Below are 17,596 nucleotides of genomic sequence, written 5' to 3' on the forward strand. Positions count from 1 at the left end.
TAAACATTACATATGCAGCTCATATTATATTTCTGTTGGACAGCAGTGTCATTGATGCTAATATTTTAGCTTCAAATAAACCCAGAAACAACTCCGAATTCTGAACCATATGCATAGCCAGACTCAAAATACACCTGAAATACAAAGGCATTCAACGTACAAGCCTGAGAGTGCTAGAAACTTATGGCAGTGGACTATGAGAGCCACAAACCAAGCTGCTCTCCACTGTCAGACATCTGCAGTAACTATCATCATCATCAACTCAGTTCAACTTGGCTCTTCATGGATTTAGAGAAGATTTCAGTACCTTATCGTGTTGTGTTTCTTCTAATTGCTTTTTTGCATTTTCAACTTCTCTTAATAGAGAATTCTGAAAAAAGACAGATAGTCCTTTAGTGTTTCTTTAAATATATAGCATGGCTGTATTCGTTTAAAAAAAAAAAAAAAAAAAAAAGACCACAGAGAGGGAATGGAGCAAAAGAGCACACCAGCAAGCACTGCTACAGTCCTAGAGTTAGACTGTGAGGCGGCGACACCTTCTCTTATATCTCTTACTAATGTAACATCTACTCCTCACCAACTGAACCTTCTAAAGGTAGGTATGTCAAGTTCATGGTGCAAGTTCATTTTAATCACTTAAACTGGCTTATACTAACTTTTAGGCTCTACAATTTCTTGGTCACGTGGGAAACCTGAATTTAAGTTTCAAATGTATAATTAAAATCAAAGATAAAAACACTGCTCCGTTAAGGCTGACTCACCGATCAAGGAGGTGAGTGGGATAACAATTCTGTATGGTCTCTGGAAATGCCCTCCACGGTCAGCACCATGTAAATAAACGTGTCATACAATGAGCAGGAATCATTAGTCTCTCAGATGAGCAGACCCCAATCCTAACAGCCAATCTCAGGGCAGTTTCTGAGTCCCATCACTAGGGACACTGCACAGTCAGGACAGGCTTTATCAAACGGGAATCCAGCTGCTGCCCATTAGAGCTTCTCCAACACAGATTCTAGGATATCCCTTCACTCTGGTGACAGCTAACATGTTTCCATGATGACAGTGCTCAGAGTCCAGGCTTAAACTTTTTCCAAATCAATGAAAAAGAATGAAGGTAGAGGTTGGAATATTTATTTGGTTTTAGCTGATTGAACCCTTTCTAGTACATGCTACAACCTAAGTGTCCTATTTATAAATGAGACAGAAATTAACTTTTTTCTTTTCTTTTTTTTTTTTTTTGAGACAGGATCTTGCTCTGTCACACAGGCTGAATGAAGTACAGTGGCGCAATCTTGGCTCACTACAACCTCCACCTCCTGGGTTCAAGCGATTTTCACGCCTTAGCTTCTCAAATAGCTGGGACTACAGGCGGGTGCCCCCAGGCCTGGCTAATTTTTATATTTTTAGTAGAGACGTCATTTGGCCATGTTGGCCAGGCTGGTCTCGAACTCCTGGCTGAAGTGATCTGCCTGCCTCAGCCTCCCAAAGTGGTGGGACGCCCAGCCAGAAATTAACTTCTAATGCATGAACAATAAAGGGGTGAGGGTTGGGCCCGAAAAATGATCCTAGTGCAGGGGCTGGCAAACTAGAACCTGACGGCCTAAACCAGACCACTGCTTGTTTCTACAAATGAATTTTATTGGAACATAGCCAGACCTATTCATTTACATGTTATTTATGGCTGCTTTTGTGCTAATTACTTGATTGGCATAAAATTACTTAATTACTCATAACTACTAAAAGCCTAAAATATTTACTATCTGGCCCTTTATAAAAACCACTTACCTACTTTCATTCTAGAGAATAAGAATGATAAACAATTTCCCATACATGCAAATGGGGCATGGACTTAGCAAACAATAAGTTAACTCAGTGACTGGATAACTGTGTGTACCTTTTCCACTTTAAAGAATAATTCCCATTTTCGGTAACAGCTGCTAAACACTGTTACACATGCCTGCTCAGGGGCAGATGAGCAGTCTTTTGGCAGAGGATGGGAAAGCTCCAGCGATGTCCGTGTTATCTAACCTACCTTATCTTCCAAAGCAGCCATTCTCTCTTTAAGATGAAGTTGAAGCCTCTCATTAGATTCTGAAAGCAGCTTGTCAACAGTGTCTGATAAACGTTTATTATGTTCTTCGTTCATTTTTTCTCTTTGCCTTGCCTAAAGCAGGAGAAACAAAGTCTTATAAACCTCACGTAAATCCTCAGTCATTATTTTAAAAGCACAAGGACCAACAGGGTGAGCTCCATGCATGCCCTCCCCTCCCCCGGTTGCTCCCCGCACTGCCATCTTGAGTGGACTTTTGCATGGTGACCAGAACCAACTCATGGACAAGGGGAACACGGGACAAGTCTTGGAGAGGTCATTAACTAGAAGGTCCCACTGCTCCTGCCACAGGACTCCTCAGGAATGTCACTAGTTGTTAACTGTCAGAGGGACTTAAGGAGCAGATTTATAGCAGATATTTAGAGGATGAGCCTGTCTCCACGCTGGTAGAGGAATTTCCCCTTGTGTAACTAAAAGCTCGGGTCTGGATTTGGGGAGGAAGGGTGAATTTAATTTACAAAGCAAAAAAGTTAAAAAGTTTGTTTTGGAAAAAAAAAATTGTGCTAGAGACTTTCATATTTTTTCTTTATATCTTTACGTTGCTTAAATTTCTCGTAATGGAAATTTACATTCAAAAATTATAAATAATTACCTTAAGTAATTTTAATATGTAGTAACAAAACTGACATGTCTATTATTTTATAAAACCATAATCAAGTTCATGGTTTAAAACCTTTGTTTCTCAAATGACAGGCAGAAGGGGACAGGAAGTGTCAGTAGGTGGCACCTGTCCAGGTGGCACCTCCATGCCCTCATCACCCAAGTGTCCTTGCAGTACTCAGGGGGCTCCTCCCAGGCAGGGGGCAGTGGCACGGGGTTACGACGTTGTGCACCCGAGTCATGCTGCCCAGGCAGGAGGAGAGAACCACGAGACCGCGTCATCAGCAGTGCATTTGACCCCCGTGTGCCCAATTTCTGCACTGGGAAAACATGGGTAGTGACCTCTCATTTTCTCATAAGGTCTAACATGTAGCAACTATCATTACCTGAAAGGGTCCAGCACATCATGTGCCATACAGAGTATCGCATACTTCCTCTTAGGAAGGAAACAATATCCTTCTTTGTGCTTATTTTCTGTCAGCATTTAAATAATTTTTAAAGAACACAGCTTAAAGTTCACTGTTGTGTCTGTGAGCATGAGTGTGCATTTTGGAAGGGGAGGTGGGGACTGCCTAAAATGCACCCTCTCACTGGAAGTCGGAATCGTTTCCCAGAAGCTCCTTTGATTCTCTGCAGGGCATGGCCAAGAATACAGATTTCTGGTGAAAACAAAATCTAGTAGCCTTAAATTAATGTTATAAAGTGGGCTGATGTGACGGTGCAAGAGTTCTACAATTAGATGCTGCATGCTTCCTTTCTCCACCTACTTGTTAAAAAGAAACCTGCCCCAAACCCCAGGCCTGGTACCAGCTGGCCCTGGGACTGCTCTTGCTATAACTTTTTCCTGGATGTTCCATATTGACATCCACTCAACTCTTTCAGGAAAACAATCAGGATTCAACGGACAGAAGTCTCCACTGCCACACTCCTTCCTAATGCTTTTTACTGTAGCTCAACTATGGTGTTGCTCTTGCCTAGAAACATTCATTCCAACACACCATTATGTTTGGAGTATTTTAACCTGGGACAGAGGTCAGGCCTCTGACCTGCATGTGGGAATTCAGTGCCATATCCTAGGCAAGTGGACTAGTCATCCAGGACAAGGGACCTGCCTCTACATTTGTGGGGAGGGGCACGCTGGTACCACAGCTACCTAGAACGGTTCCCCTGATAGGCCGCTAGACAAGCAAGAAGCATTTTTGGACACCTGAAGTACTGTCTATGATCTCAAATTTCTTCCACAGCTCCCAACACTGACTGAGAACTACTACTGTGTGGGACATACGCATTAGCAGGCGACTCACAGACGAGGGCGCAAAACAAATGCACGCGACCAGAACTGAGCTGGAGGACCAACATCTCAGTCAGGGGTGGGAGGCCCTGAGCTCCCCACAGCCAAGCAATGCCCTTGCAGCACCCACTCAGCGCCCCCGCCCTCAGGGCTGCATGCTCACCCGCTGCAGTTCTTGATTCTTCTCCTCCAACTGTGCTTCCATCTGCCGTAACCTTTCTTCAATGTTGCCGTGTCTCTCTTCAGCCTGTCAGCAGAAACAGTGTAAGCTGACGTCATCCTTACACTTCATTAACGACATGCTGCATACCACTGCGGTGGCAACAGGCACAACATGCTCTGCGTGGGCTGCTCCGCCATACGAAATGGAAAGCACGTACTCATCAATCAACACAGCCTACGGGGCTTCACGTGCTGGGCCGTGAGGTGGCTAGCCCTCTAGTGTTGGTGATTCTGAAGCACGGCTGCTGCTGGCGACTGACTGGGTGTTTTCCCCCCAACCCCTATGCCCAATCTCAACGGAGTCGTGATCCTCCCATCCTTAGACTGCTTCTGGTTAGTAAGCATGGAAAGCAGAAAGCAGCGGCAAGCACAAGCAAGGAGCAGTGCACCCATTCTACCTTCCTAAGCTTGGAAGTAAGTTCCAACAGTTTAGCTTCCTTAGCAGCAGAGCTCCCAGAAGACAAAAGGTCAGACTACAAAGCCGACAAGGGACAGGAAAGATAACAGGGGAGAAAAGAAATCAAGACTTTAAAAGCAGATCATGGAGACGGAGGATAGGTTCTCTTACAGCTGTTAGCAACAAACTTGCTAGAAGGAACAGGTCTGTGAGCCCTAAAACCATCTGAATTGGTCCAGAAGGATGCCCTCCCCAGCTGCTTGAAAAGCTTGAGCCAGAAGACTCAGGATGACGGCCAGGGGCCTCGGCTCCTGCTGCTCGCCTGCCTGGCACTGCAGTGCTGGGCTCCCCACACCCCAGAGGCTGGGTGTGTGCCCGGTGATGCGCTCCCTGGGTTCTCACCCATCCCAGGACCTATGACAGCATTTGCCTCTTTAGCTGCTTCCCCCATGAATGGTGAGAACTTGGAGGGACTGTGTCTTGCACATGCCTAGTCAACAGTTGTTGGACAAATGAATAAATATTACTTAAAAACACATTTTAGTGATTTCAAAATAATAAAATTACTTAAAAATGTGTTTATTAAGAATTTATCTTGATGGTGTTTTTAAAAGAATAGCATCTTCCTATTTCTGAGAAAAACTACCCTTCTTTTATAGAGGCTTCTATCCTATGCTTAAGCTGGTGACCAAAACAATTCTAACAAGCAGTAACTCTCAGATCACACATGCCATGAACAAATAGTATACAGCTCACAAAACCAAGAGAGACTTCCGGATAAAAGGATCATGTCTGGCATTTACAAAGTGTTCCAATCTCAGAAGAAAGAACACTCAAACCAAATCCGTGCTCTTCCATGGATTTAGGTGCTGATGTAATAAGAACAGTGACAAACAAGGTACACGGGTAAGGCACAGTCACAGGCCTGGCAGCTGAACCAGAACGAAGCTCATGGCACTACCTTGGAAAGCGCTGCCACCCTCTGGGCCAGCTCCGCCTCCACCTCAGGGAGCGTCTCTGCCTTCCTCAGTGTCTGTTGCAGCTTTTGCTCTGCCAATTCCAAGCGCTCCTGTAACTGGCGGTTTTTATCTTCAGTCTACAAAATGAGAGCAAAGCATCAAAATGCAACTAATCTTCTAGCTGTATCAGTTTTTAACAGATTGAAACAAACTGAAATGCAGATACAGACTAAGAGAGTCATGATGGAAGAGCTACAGTGATGGGAGTTGCTTCTGGGTCAGGTTTTTTTTTTTTTTTTTTGAGACAGAGTCTCGCTTTGTCACTCAGGCTGGAGAGCAGTGGCACAATTTTGGCTCACTACAACCTCCACCTCCCGAGTTCAAGCAATTCTCCTGCCTCAGCCTCCTGAGTAGCTGCAATTACAGGCATGTGCCACCAGGTCTGGCTAATTTTTGTATTTGTAGTAGAGACAGGACTTCGGCATGTTGGCCAGGCTGGTCTTGAACTCCTAACCTCAAGTGATCCACCCACCTCAGCCTCCCAAAGTGGTGGGATTACAGGTGTGCACCACTGTGCCCGGCCTGGGTAAGGTTTTCTTGCTGCCAGGAGTACATGCCCACTTTCCTGGTCTTGGTTTCAATGTGCAAAACACCTCTTGCCAGTGTTTGCTTTTCCTAAATAACTTTTAAGAAGCTTTTTGTTTGTTTGTTTAAAGACACAGTCTTGCTCTGTCACCCAGGCTGGAATACAGTGATACTCGTAATTACAAGAGTAAGTATGGTTTACGAAACCACAGGAGACACAATTTCTTACTACAGACTTCATTGCCTTTTTTTTTTTGAGATGGAATCTAGCTGTGTCGCCCAGGCTGGAGTGCAGTGGCGCAATCTCGGCTCACTGCAACCTCCGCCTCTTGGGTTCAAGCGATTCTCCTGCCTCAGCCTCCTGAGTAGCAGCTGGGATTACAGATGCGCACCACCACGCCCAGCTAATTTTTGTATTTTTAGTAGAGACGAGGTTTTACCATGTTGGTCAGGCTGTTCTCAAACGCCTGACCTCATGATCCACCTGCCTCGGCCTCCCAAAGTGTTGGGATTACAGGTGTGAGCCACCGCACCTGGCCGCATTTTTTATTTTAGAGACGGGGTCTCGTTCTGTGGCCCAGGCTGGAGCCCAGTGGCACAATCATAGCACAATGAAGCCTTGAACTCCAGGGCTCAAGTCATCCTCCCTCCTTAGCCTCCTGAGTAGCTAGGGCTAAAGGCACATGCCACCATGCCCAGCTAATTATTTATTAATTTTCTGTAGACACAGGGTCTTGCTATGTTGCCCAGGCTGTTCTCATATTCCTGGGCTCAAGCGATCTTCCCACCTCAGCCTCCCGAAGTGTTAGAATGACAGGCATGAGCCACGGCATCCGACCAAGACTTCATTTGTCATACTATTCATTTATCATAGTGCTCCCACTTAGTTACAAATAGCCAATTGCCTTGAAGTTCTTTGCCACTCTCTGCTCCTTTGGTAAAAATGCTAACAAGCAATAGATTAACTTTCAATTACAACAAAAGAAAAAACTGAGGACAAAATGGTTAAATCAAATCCTACGTAATCAAAACCTCTAAACTGATGGAACTCTCGCATGTCTTGAACATAATATTCTAAGGTCACAAAAACTTCATATTTGGACTTGATTTCCAACATGAAAGTGAGAGAAAAAGGGTCTTTAACTTCATTAATAATTAACTGAAGCCAGACAAAGGTCGATAAAATCCATTACCTGTCGATGCATAGAATCTTTATTTGCAATTTCATTTTCAAGTTTGTCATTGAGGTCATGCACAGATGTGGCTTCACGCTGTGCAGCGAGGTAGCGTTTTTCAAGAGTAGTGATTCTCTCTTCCATGTCTTCCTTTTGGGCCATGGCCTAAATTAGGTATTTCAGAGGGGACAAAAAAGTAGGTAATTAACGATTAAACATTAAGATACTTAAGAGAGAAAAAAACCTGAACTAAATCCCAAATTTCCAATCAAATTAAAAATTAGCATCCTCAGGCCAGATACAGCAGCTCACTCCTATAATCACAGCACTTTGGGAGGCTAAGGCAGGAGGATGGCTTCAGGCAGAGTTCAAGACCTTGTCTCTACAAAAATATTTTATTTTGTTTTTGAGACAGAGTCTCCCTCCATCACCTAGGATGGAATGCTGTGGTGCGATCAAGGCTCACCACAGCCTTGACTTCCCAGGCTCAAGGGATCCTTCCACCTCAATCTTCCCAGTAGCTGGGACTACGAGCGCACACCACTATATCCAACTAATTTTTAATTTTTTGTAGAGATAGAGGTCTTACTATATCGCCCAGGCTGGTCTTGAATTTCTGGGCTCAAGAGATCCTCCTTGGCCTTCCTTTGGCCTCCCAAAGTGTTAGGATTACAGGCATGAGCCAGTGTCCCTGGCGAAAAACATTTTAAAGAAACAAAAATTAGCCACGCATGGTGGCACACCCCTGTAGTCCCAGGTACTTGGGAGTCTGAGGCAGGAGGATTGCTCGAGTCCAGCAGTTCAAGGCTGCAGTGAGCTATGATGGCGCCACTGCACTCCAGCCTGGGTAACAGAGAGAGATCCTGTCTCAAAAAAAAAAAAAAGTGTCCTCAAAATTAAATTGATGAAGATGTCAATTTTCTCAAATGTGAATGAAAATGCAACTACCTCAAATATCATAAATATTCACCTATACAATTAACAAAGACTTGTCTCTCTTAATACTATGTCTGGCCACTCAGTTGACCAAGCTTTCCTGTTTCTACATGATATTATAAAAATATATACACACAAATATCTAAATATTTTTCAAGGAGGTGAAAGTGTCCTCAAAGAAGATGCAGTCTATGTCTGCCTCACGCTACAAATGGTCTCACACAGGACAGGGTGTGGCCTCTCTCAGTGGACACAGTAGTGAGATACAAGTCCCACTTTCTAGGATAAGGGGGTTGGATGAACTCTCATACAATTACAAGACTCAAGCATATTGACAAATGGAAACAGAAGTACCAGTTTAATTTAATTGGATGCAACTACCTGAAGTCTACAAGATGATTACTATACAGTTTCAAACACACAAGGCAAGGACCAGAACTTTTTGCTTGAGAAATACCTGTCCTCCACCACCAGAATTCACTATTTTCAAGCTGTTCACTATTTATAAAATGACTAAAGTTAGCAAAGTCTAAATATTACAAGTGATAGGGGAAAAAAGCTCAACATCACCGATTAGACAAATGCAAATCAAAACCACAATGAGACAGCATCTCACACCAGTCAGAATGGCTATTGTGGAAAAGTCAATCAGTAACAGATGCTGGTGAGGTTGTGGAGAGAAAGGAATGTTTTCCTGCTCTTGGTGGGAGGGTAAATTAGTTCAACCATCGTGGAAGACAGTGTGGAGATTCCTCAAAGACCTAAAAATGGAAATACCAACCCAGAAATCCCATTACGGGGTATATACCCAAAGGAATATAAATCGTTCTATTATAAAGACACACGCACACATATGTTCACTGCAGCACTATTCACAATAGCAAAGACAAGGAGTCAACCTAAATGCCCATCAATGATAGACTCCATGAAGAAAATGTGGCACATATACACCATGGAATACTACGATCAATGATAGACTCCATGAAGAAAATGTGGCACACATACACCATGGAATACCACGATCAATGATAGACTCCATGAAGAAAATGTGGCACACATACATCATGGAATACCACGATCAATGATAGACTCCATGAAGAAAATGTGGCACACATACACCATGGAATACCACGATCAATGATAGACTCCATGAAGAAAATGTGGCACACATACACCATGGAATACCACGATCAATGATAGACTCCATGAAGAAAATGTGGCACACATACACCATGGAATACCACGATCAATGATAGACTCCATGAAGAAAATGTGGCACACATACACCATGGAATACCACGATCAATGATAGACTCCATGAAGAAAATGTGGCACACATACACCATGGAATACCACGATCAATGATAGACTCCATGAAGAAAATGTGGCACACATACACCATGGAATACCACGATCAATGATAGACTCCATGAAGAAAATGTGGCACACATACACCATGGAATACCACGATCAATGATAGACTCCATGAAGAAAATGTGGCACACATACACCATGGAATACTACGATCAATGATAGACTCCATGAAGAAAATGTGGCACACATACACCATGGAATACTACGATCAATGATAGACTCCATGAAGAAAATGTGGCACACATACACCATGGAATACTACGATCAATGATAGACTCCATGAAGAAAATGTGGCGCACATACACCATGGAATACTACGATCAATGATAGACTCCATGAAGAAAATGTGGCGCACATACACCATGGAATACTACGATCAATGATAGACTCCATGAAGAAAATGTGGCGCACATACACCATGGAATACTACGATCAATGATAGACTCCATGAAGAAAATGTGGCGCACTTACACCATGGAATACTACGATCAATGATAGACTCCATGAAGAAAATGTGGCGCACATACACCATGGAATACTACGATCAATGATAGACTCCATGAAGAAAATGTGGCGCATATACACCATGGAATACTACGATCAATGATAGACTCCATGAAGAAAATGTGGCGCATTTACACCATGGAATACTACGATCAATGATAGACTCCATGAAGAAAATGTGGCGCATATACACCATGGAATACTACGATCAATGATAGACTCCATGAAGAAAATGTGGCGCATATACACCATGGAATACTACGATCAATGATAGACTCCATGAAGAAAATGTGGCGCATATACACCATGGAATACTACGATCAATGATAGACTCCATGAAGAAAATGTGGCGCATATACACCATGGAATACTACGATCAATGATAGACTCCATGAAGAAAATGTGGCGCATATACACCATGGAATACTACGATCAATGATAGACTCCATGAAGAAAATGTGGCGCATATACACCATGGAATACTACGATCAATGATAGACTCCATGAAGAAAATGTGGCGCATATACACCATGGAATACTACGATCAATGATAGACTCCATGAAGAAAATGTGGCGCACATATACACCATGGAATACTACGATCAATGATAGACTCCATGAAGAAAATGTGGCGCACATATACACCATGGAATACTACGATCAATGATAGACTCCATGAAGAAAATGTGGTACAGATACACCATGGAATACTACGATCAATGATAGACTCCATGAAGAAAATGTGGCGCACATATACACCATGGAATACTACGATCAATGATAGACTCCATGAAGAAAATGTGGTACAGATACACCATGGAATACTACGATCAATGATAGACTCCATGAAGAAAATGTGGCACACATACACCATGGAATACTACGATCAATGATAGACTCCATGAAGAAAATGTGGCACACATACACCATGGAATACTACGATCAATGATAGACTCCATGAAGAAAATGTGGCACACATACACCATGGAATACTACGATCAATGATAGACTCCATGAAGAAAATGTGGCACACATACACCATGGAATACTACGATCAATGATAGACTCCATGAAGAAAATGTGGCACACATACACCATGGAATACTACGATCAATGATAGACTCCATGAAGAAAATGTGGCGCATATACACCATGGAATACTACGATCAATGATAGACTCCATGAAGAAAATGTGGCGCATATATACCATGGAATACTACGATCAATGATAGACTCCATGAAGAAAATGTGGCGCATATACACCATGGAATACTACGATCAATGATAGACTCCATGAAGAAAATGTGGCGCATATACACCATGGAATACTACGATCAATGATAGACTCCATGAAGAAAATGTGGTACATATACACCATGGAATACTATGCAGTCATAAAACAGAATGAGATCATGTCCTCTGCAGAGACATGGAGCTGTCGGCCATTATCTTTAGCAAACACAGGAACAGAAAAACAAAATACCTCATGTTCTCACTTATAAGTGGGAGCTAACTGATGAGAACACAGAGACACACAGAGGGGAACGACACACACTGGGGCCTATCAAAGGGTGGAGGGTGGAGGGTAGGAGGAAGAAGAGGACCCGGAAAAATAACCAGGCTTGGTACCTGGGTGATGAAATAATTTGTAAAACAAACCCCCAGGACACAAGTTTACTTATGTAACAGACCTACACACGTACCCCAAACTTAAAAGTTAAAATTAAAAATTAAAAAATAAAAGTCATAGGTCTTAAAAGAATTTCAAAATTCTCTGCATATTAATCGCTGCCACATAATCTCCTGCTGTAGCCAAAGAATAGAACCTAGTAGGTGACATACTATATGCAAATATTCTTCCTGTGGTGAATTCCTACATGAAATTACTCAACGTCAAACTACCAAACTGAAAAGCAGACATTCAACGGTTGAGGCATCTGACAAGGGACAGAGCGCAGGTTAAAAAGTGACAGGAAGGGCACCTGAGAAAGCACTCAGCCTCACTGTTTCATGATCAAATAGTGTCTCTCTTTTTTTTTTTTTTGAGACAGAGTCTCGCTCTGTCGCCCAGGCTGGAGTGCAGTGTCCCAATCTCAGCTTACTGAAAGCTCCGCCTCCCGGGTTCACACCATTCTCCTGCCTCAGCCTCCCGAGTAGCTGGGACTACAGGCGCCTGCCACCACGTCCGGCTAATTTTCTTGTATCTTTTAGTAGAGACGGGGTTTCACCATGTTAGCCAGGATGGTCTCGATCTCCTGACCTCGTGATCCGCCCGCCTCAGCCTCCCAAAGTGCTGGGATTACAGGCGTGAGCCACTGTGCCTGGCATTCAGGATCAAATAGTTTCTCACAGTTATAATGGCAGAAATATTTGTCAGCAATGAGTATATTGTGATATATTTTTGCTATACGATCCTGATGACCCACGTAGAAGCAAATTCCACTCTTGATTGTTTGTCTGACCATTAATATTCAATGCCACCAATTCCTTGAAGGAGCAGGTCAGAAAATGAGAAGACCGCCAGCAACGCCCCCTTCCACAGTTAAGAGACTATACTCACATTGCCCTACGTGAACTAGCACAGCCAGTATCAATGTCTGCTTGCTAAGTATGTGTGCAACAGAAGGCAATCTGAACATAAGAACAAATTAAGACAGCCTAGAAATTGCACAGATGAAGAATCTACAAACAAGGACATTAAAGAATATTAAAGCAGCACAGGTAGGAGAGGCCAGTGTGGCGTCCACTCCATGGCGATGTCAGTCAGTGGGACTAGTGCTCTACTTTGAAGAGCTCAGGGACAGGAGATTTCACAACAAAAATGGGGAGGTAGCTTATGGCAGTTTCACAGCACTCTTTTTCAATATAACTTATACAATAATCCAAAGGTTGAAAGTAATTGGGAGAGTAAGGGACAAACGGAGAAAAAAAATCATTTAACTAAAACATTCCAAACATTCAACTTCATGACAAGACTGTAATTTTTGTTATTGCTCACTTCACGGACATCTCGTTGCAATTTTGTGTTCATTTCTTCAGATTTGATGAGATCTTTTCTAGCGGTGTCCAGATCCTCTTCCAGTTCTGTCACATGACTGGAGAGGGAAGCCAGGCGTTCTTTCATTTGGCTCTGTTCCCTTGACTGCTTACTTATGATTTCTTGGAGCTCAATTACTTTAGCAAGGTCTTCCTCGTGGCTTAAAGAACCATCAGAAGATCTCTGATAGGGGGAAAAAAATCCTTAAATACCCTTGTTTGGTGAGCTATAAAATAAAAATACTTCCAGGAAATAGCTAAAATCAAAACTGACTTATGCAATCTGTTGGATTACACAACTTTCATGACCACTTCAGCTCTAAGCCGGCACTTTAGCAACTGTTTTCCACATAACCCGACACATACTGTGAACAAATGAAATCAAACAGAATAAAGAGAAAGCCTACAGACTTGCCTTTCCATTCGTGCTTGGTGTATTTTCTTGCTCATGGTTTATGTCCAGCACTCCATCTGTTAGTGTTTTTTTCTGATTATTCTGTTCTTTAAGAATCATTAGCTGAAACCAAAAAATTGAATATGAGTGTAAAATACCTTACATAAGAGAAATAAGTAAAGATAGCAAAACTCCTTTTGGAAAAACACAACTAAAAACTGCTTAACATAGTATAAAAGAGAAAGCATATGGCAATGCTACCCAATCCGAAAATAACCAGATCATTAAAGATGGAATTTATTATCCACTGGCCATATGAGCCCTTAGGTAACCATCGTTTTCTAGTCCTTATAATGACTCAGATAGGCTGGTCCTCAATCGGGAAGATAAGTAACATGTGATATGTACAACTACAGTCCTTATACTTCTTTTACTTTTTTTTTTTTTTTTTTTTTGAGACAGAGTCTCGCTCTGTCACCCAGGCTGGAGTGCAGTGGTGCAATAACAGCTCCTCGCAACCTCCACCTCCTGGGCTCAAGCAATTCTCATGTCTCAGCCTCCCGAGCAACTGGGACTAAAGGAACATGCCACCACTCCCGGCTAATTTTTGTATTTTTAGTAGAAATGGGGTTTCACCATGTTGGTCAGGCTGGTCTCAGAACTCCTGACCTCAGGTGATCCACCCACCTTGGTCTACCAAAGTGCTGGGATGACAGGCGTGAGCCACCGTGCCTGGCCTTATGCTTCTTTTAATAATTAAAGGATAAAAATAACCCCCCCCCCCCAATTCAACTCATGATGAAGTCTCAAGCTTACCTCTTTGTGTGTGGCACCTAATTCCTCTTCTAACAAACTACATCTTTCAAGTGCTACTCGTAATCGCTCTCTCACCTGAAAATAAAAGGGGTTGAGTTTGTGTGTGTGTGTATACTGTTTATTTTATTCTTAATATACAGTTAAGTGTAATATATACACTTAATGTATATATTAGTGTAATATAACATAGTAAAATACCATTAATGTCTGTCATTGATCTTACTGTCAAGAAAACTTGTTAATGGCTCTAAATTAAGTTTGAGAAAAAGAAATCTTCCCCCGAAATATCAGGTTGTTGCAAAAGTAATTGCAGGTTTTGCCACGAAAAGTAACAGCAAAGCCCACAATTACTTCTGCAACAACCTAATACTACCCAATTTGTAACAGCAAATCAATATACATTAGTAATTTTAAGACATTTATGCCAATTAGTACTTTTTAAACATAGAAAACCCTGTCTTCTTAGAGAAGTTATTTCCAAGAATTCAAGAAGCTTCAAAAAATAAAAGTTACACCAACACTTGTGAAGCTGGCCTAATACACGGCATGTGCACAAACCAAGACTTATGTGGCTGATGGCACCTTTTCATCCAGAGCTTTGTGGTGTTCGAATAAGGACTTCAGTGCTTTCAGCACTTCCACTTCACTGGACACGCCTGCTGGAGACTGCGCTTGTCTCTTCACCACGGTCATCCTAAGAGACCGCTCATGCCTGGAGACAAGGCATTCCAAATGCTCTAACAGCAGCTGAAATAAAAGGCCAAAATAAAGACTCATTAAAGAACATTTTTAATTTCATGATTGAATCTGGGGCAAATAACTCCTTTACAGTCTCATACTAAAATGAAGTCCCTTCAATTCCGCAGAAAGACAAATTCCTCTCAATTGTATTAAAATATCATAAAGTCTCATGACAAATTTCAAGCCATTAATGTGGGATCCTGCTGACTAATCACAGTCTGCTCAGTGGGAAAAGGTATGAAAAGTATTTCAGGCCGGACAGAGTGGGTCGTCCTTTCTTTTTGAGACAGTGCCCCTCCTCCTGCCAGTGGCTCCAGGGGCAGGCGGTGAACAGAAAGGTCACACTCACCCTGGTGTTATTCCTTTCTGCTTTCAGTTCAGCAATTTCTTCTTCCCTTTCAAGGAGCTGTTCCCTGCATACATTGAGTTCTTTAGTAAGTGCCGCAAACTCCTAGAAAATCACAAAACAAAATTAAATAAATAAGAAAGACCCTCTAAAGAAAGCCTTTCATCAAGGCTCCACAGTCTTCACACAAAGGCAACCTCATTACAAGTTATGGGGAAGGGATCTCTGTGGTCCTCCAGAGAAAGAGGGCATCAATGGACTGGCCTAAGACCACAGAGATTCCCTAATAAATCACAACACTGACAGACCATCTGACTTCCCTCTATCCCCGGGCCCTGGCACAAGGACAGCAGGGAAAGAAGGGGAATCCAAGTCCACCTCCTCAGCAGCCAGAGAAGTCCAAAACATTTTCCTGAACAGGATCCTGACATGAACTGAATGAAGACATTTTTAAATGACTCACAGACATGTGATCTGGAGTTGCTGGAGAGAGAGGAAAGAAGGCCTAGAAGGCCACCACCCCTGTCTTAGCTTCCTTTTCTTCCTTTTTCTTTCTGAGACAGGGTCTCACTGTGTCACCCAGGCTAGAGTGCAATGGTGTGACCATGGCTCACTGCAGCTTTGACCTCCTGAGCTCAAGTGACCCTCCTGCCTCAGCCTCCCAAGTAGCTGAGACCACAGGCTTGAGCCACGATGCCCAGCCTCTCTTCTAAAGTCATATTTCTTCTGCAAGAATCCCTACTGTGGGTAATCACCTTCTAAGCATGACAGCACAAGAAGCTCCACTGACCTGCTTGCTCCCAAGGAAAACAGGTGAACATTATAAGAAAACAACTATCGAAGACTCTGGAGATCATTCTAAGGGTTCACAGCAAACAACTGAAAATTCCGTAAGAAAGGCCAGAGCCTGTTGTATTTGAACCAAGACTGCTCCCTGCCTCCCCTTTCCAGGTCAGTGAGGCAGCGACTCTGTTCCAGATTGCTGCAGCTGATAATGTAGTGCCCTCTCTCCCAGCTCCATCCCACCCCAGCTACGTGGTGCTGATGTTGCATCCTGGCTAGTGGAGTCATGGGCGGGGGGGCCTTCCTACCTCTCTGTCCAGCCTCCACTCTGGAATGGAGGCTCAACTTTGAGTGTGGCAGGCTGAGAACACTGGGGGTCCTGATCAGCTGTGCCCTGGCTCTGTAAGATGGTGGCTGCAGGGCTGGAGTGACAAGCTGAGAGGGCCCTGGCTGCCGCCATAAGACCAGGGGCGTCATTCAGGGAGAAACGAGTTTGGTGACGTTTAAACCTAAGGGCACTCTCTTTAAACCTAGGAGCAGTGGAGGTCCTAGTGAAGGCAACTGGAGGTGTGGGTTTAATGGAGACACAGCCTGGACTACGGCTGGCCAGTCTGCAGGGAGAGCTGGGGAATTCTTGCTGCAGGAGCCCTCCAGAGTGGGAACAAATCTCCTAAAATGACTTCAGAAACTGTTTCTTAGAATTAGCCACAATTTCACTGAATTGGTTTCTAATTATCCCAGGGCGCTGCTGAAGACAACAGAAACATATGTGGGCCTCAGAACTGAGTGTGGTCGGAGAGAGTGGAAGAGAGCAGCAGGGTGACTGTGGACACACCCAAAGCTGCGCCTGGCTGGGGAGTAGCAGCAGAGGCTGAACACGGGGGGGGGTGGGGCACATTTCACTACATGAATCTAGCATTCACTGAACTGCTTAAGCTGGCAAGTTTTATGTTAGTATATTTTATTGTAATTAAATATATATAGATATTATAAACATATTAAACAGTGAGTTTCGGTGACAAGGCTGCTCCTGAGACCATAAAATTAGCTAAAGAACATGAACAGCTCTTCAATTCAGTATTTCAGTGCATATTTGCAAACACAAAGAAGTGTCAACAGTACTAATGAAGATCACCCAAATGTGGCTTAAAACCTTGTAAGGATCTGTAAGTGCTGAAACCTCTTCAGAGATCGAACGCAGCATTCAGAAGCGGGCTCCTGGGCTGGGCGGAGTGCGGGAGGAGGGTGGGGACAGGCCGCCGAGTAGACCGGTCTTCTGTCCATGTCCTCCCATCAAGTTTGTTTTCCTTCCTAAGTTTCAGAGATT

General features: G+C 43.3%; 1 protein-coding gene across 37 annotated transcripts in view; it reads right to left on the reverse strand.

Annotated features, from left to right (window-relative positions):
• Positions 1 to 17,596, reverse strand: part of PPFIA1 (PTPRF interacting protein alpha 1) — a 115,316-nt gene that overhangs the window by 48,653 nt on the left and 49,067 nt on the right. For 20 of the 37 annotated variants that reach the window (XM_063670719.1, XM_063670726.1, XM_063670734.1 and 17 more), the window contains exons 3-13: positions 15,490 to 15,591; positions 14,982 to 15,146; positions 14,400 to 14,474; positions 13,605 to 13,706; positions 13,152 to 13,373; positions 7,358 to 7,504; positions 5,582 to 5,716; positions 4,622 to 4,696; positions 4,165 to 4,248; positions 2,033 to 2,164; positions 308 to 370 (exon numbers count right to left, since the gene is read on the reverse strand). In XM_063670719.1, coding sequence (XP_063526789.1) covers positions 308 to 370; positions 2,033 to 2,164; positions 4,165 to 4,248; positions 4,622 to 4,696; positions 5,582 to 5,716; positions 7,358 to 7,504; positions 13,152 to 13,373; positions 13,605 to 13,706; positions 14,400 to 14,474; positions 14,982 to 15,146; positions 15,490 to 15,591 — 1,302 coding nt within the window. The remainder of the gene's footprint in view (positions 1 to 307; positions 371 to 2,032; positions 2,165 to 4,164; positions 4,249 to 4,621; positions 4,697 to 5,581; positions 5,717 to 7,357; positions 7,505 to 13,151; positions 13,374 to 13,604; positions 13,707 to 14,399; positions 14,475 to 14,981; positions 15,147 to 15,489; positions 15,592 to 17,596) is intronic. The other 17 variants (XM_054440754.2, XM_063670740.1, XM_054440745.2 and 14 more) reach the window with 1 other exon arrangement.

This window comes from Pongo pygmaeus, chromosome 9, assembly GCF_028885625.2.
Source record: "Pongo pygmaeus isolate AG05252 chromosome 9, NHGRI_mPonPyg2-v2.0_pri, whole genome shotgun sequence".
In the NCBI taxonomy this organism is placed as follows: Eukaryota; Metazoa; Chordata; class Mammalia; order Primates; family Hominidae; genus Pongo; species Pongo pygmaeus.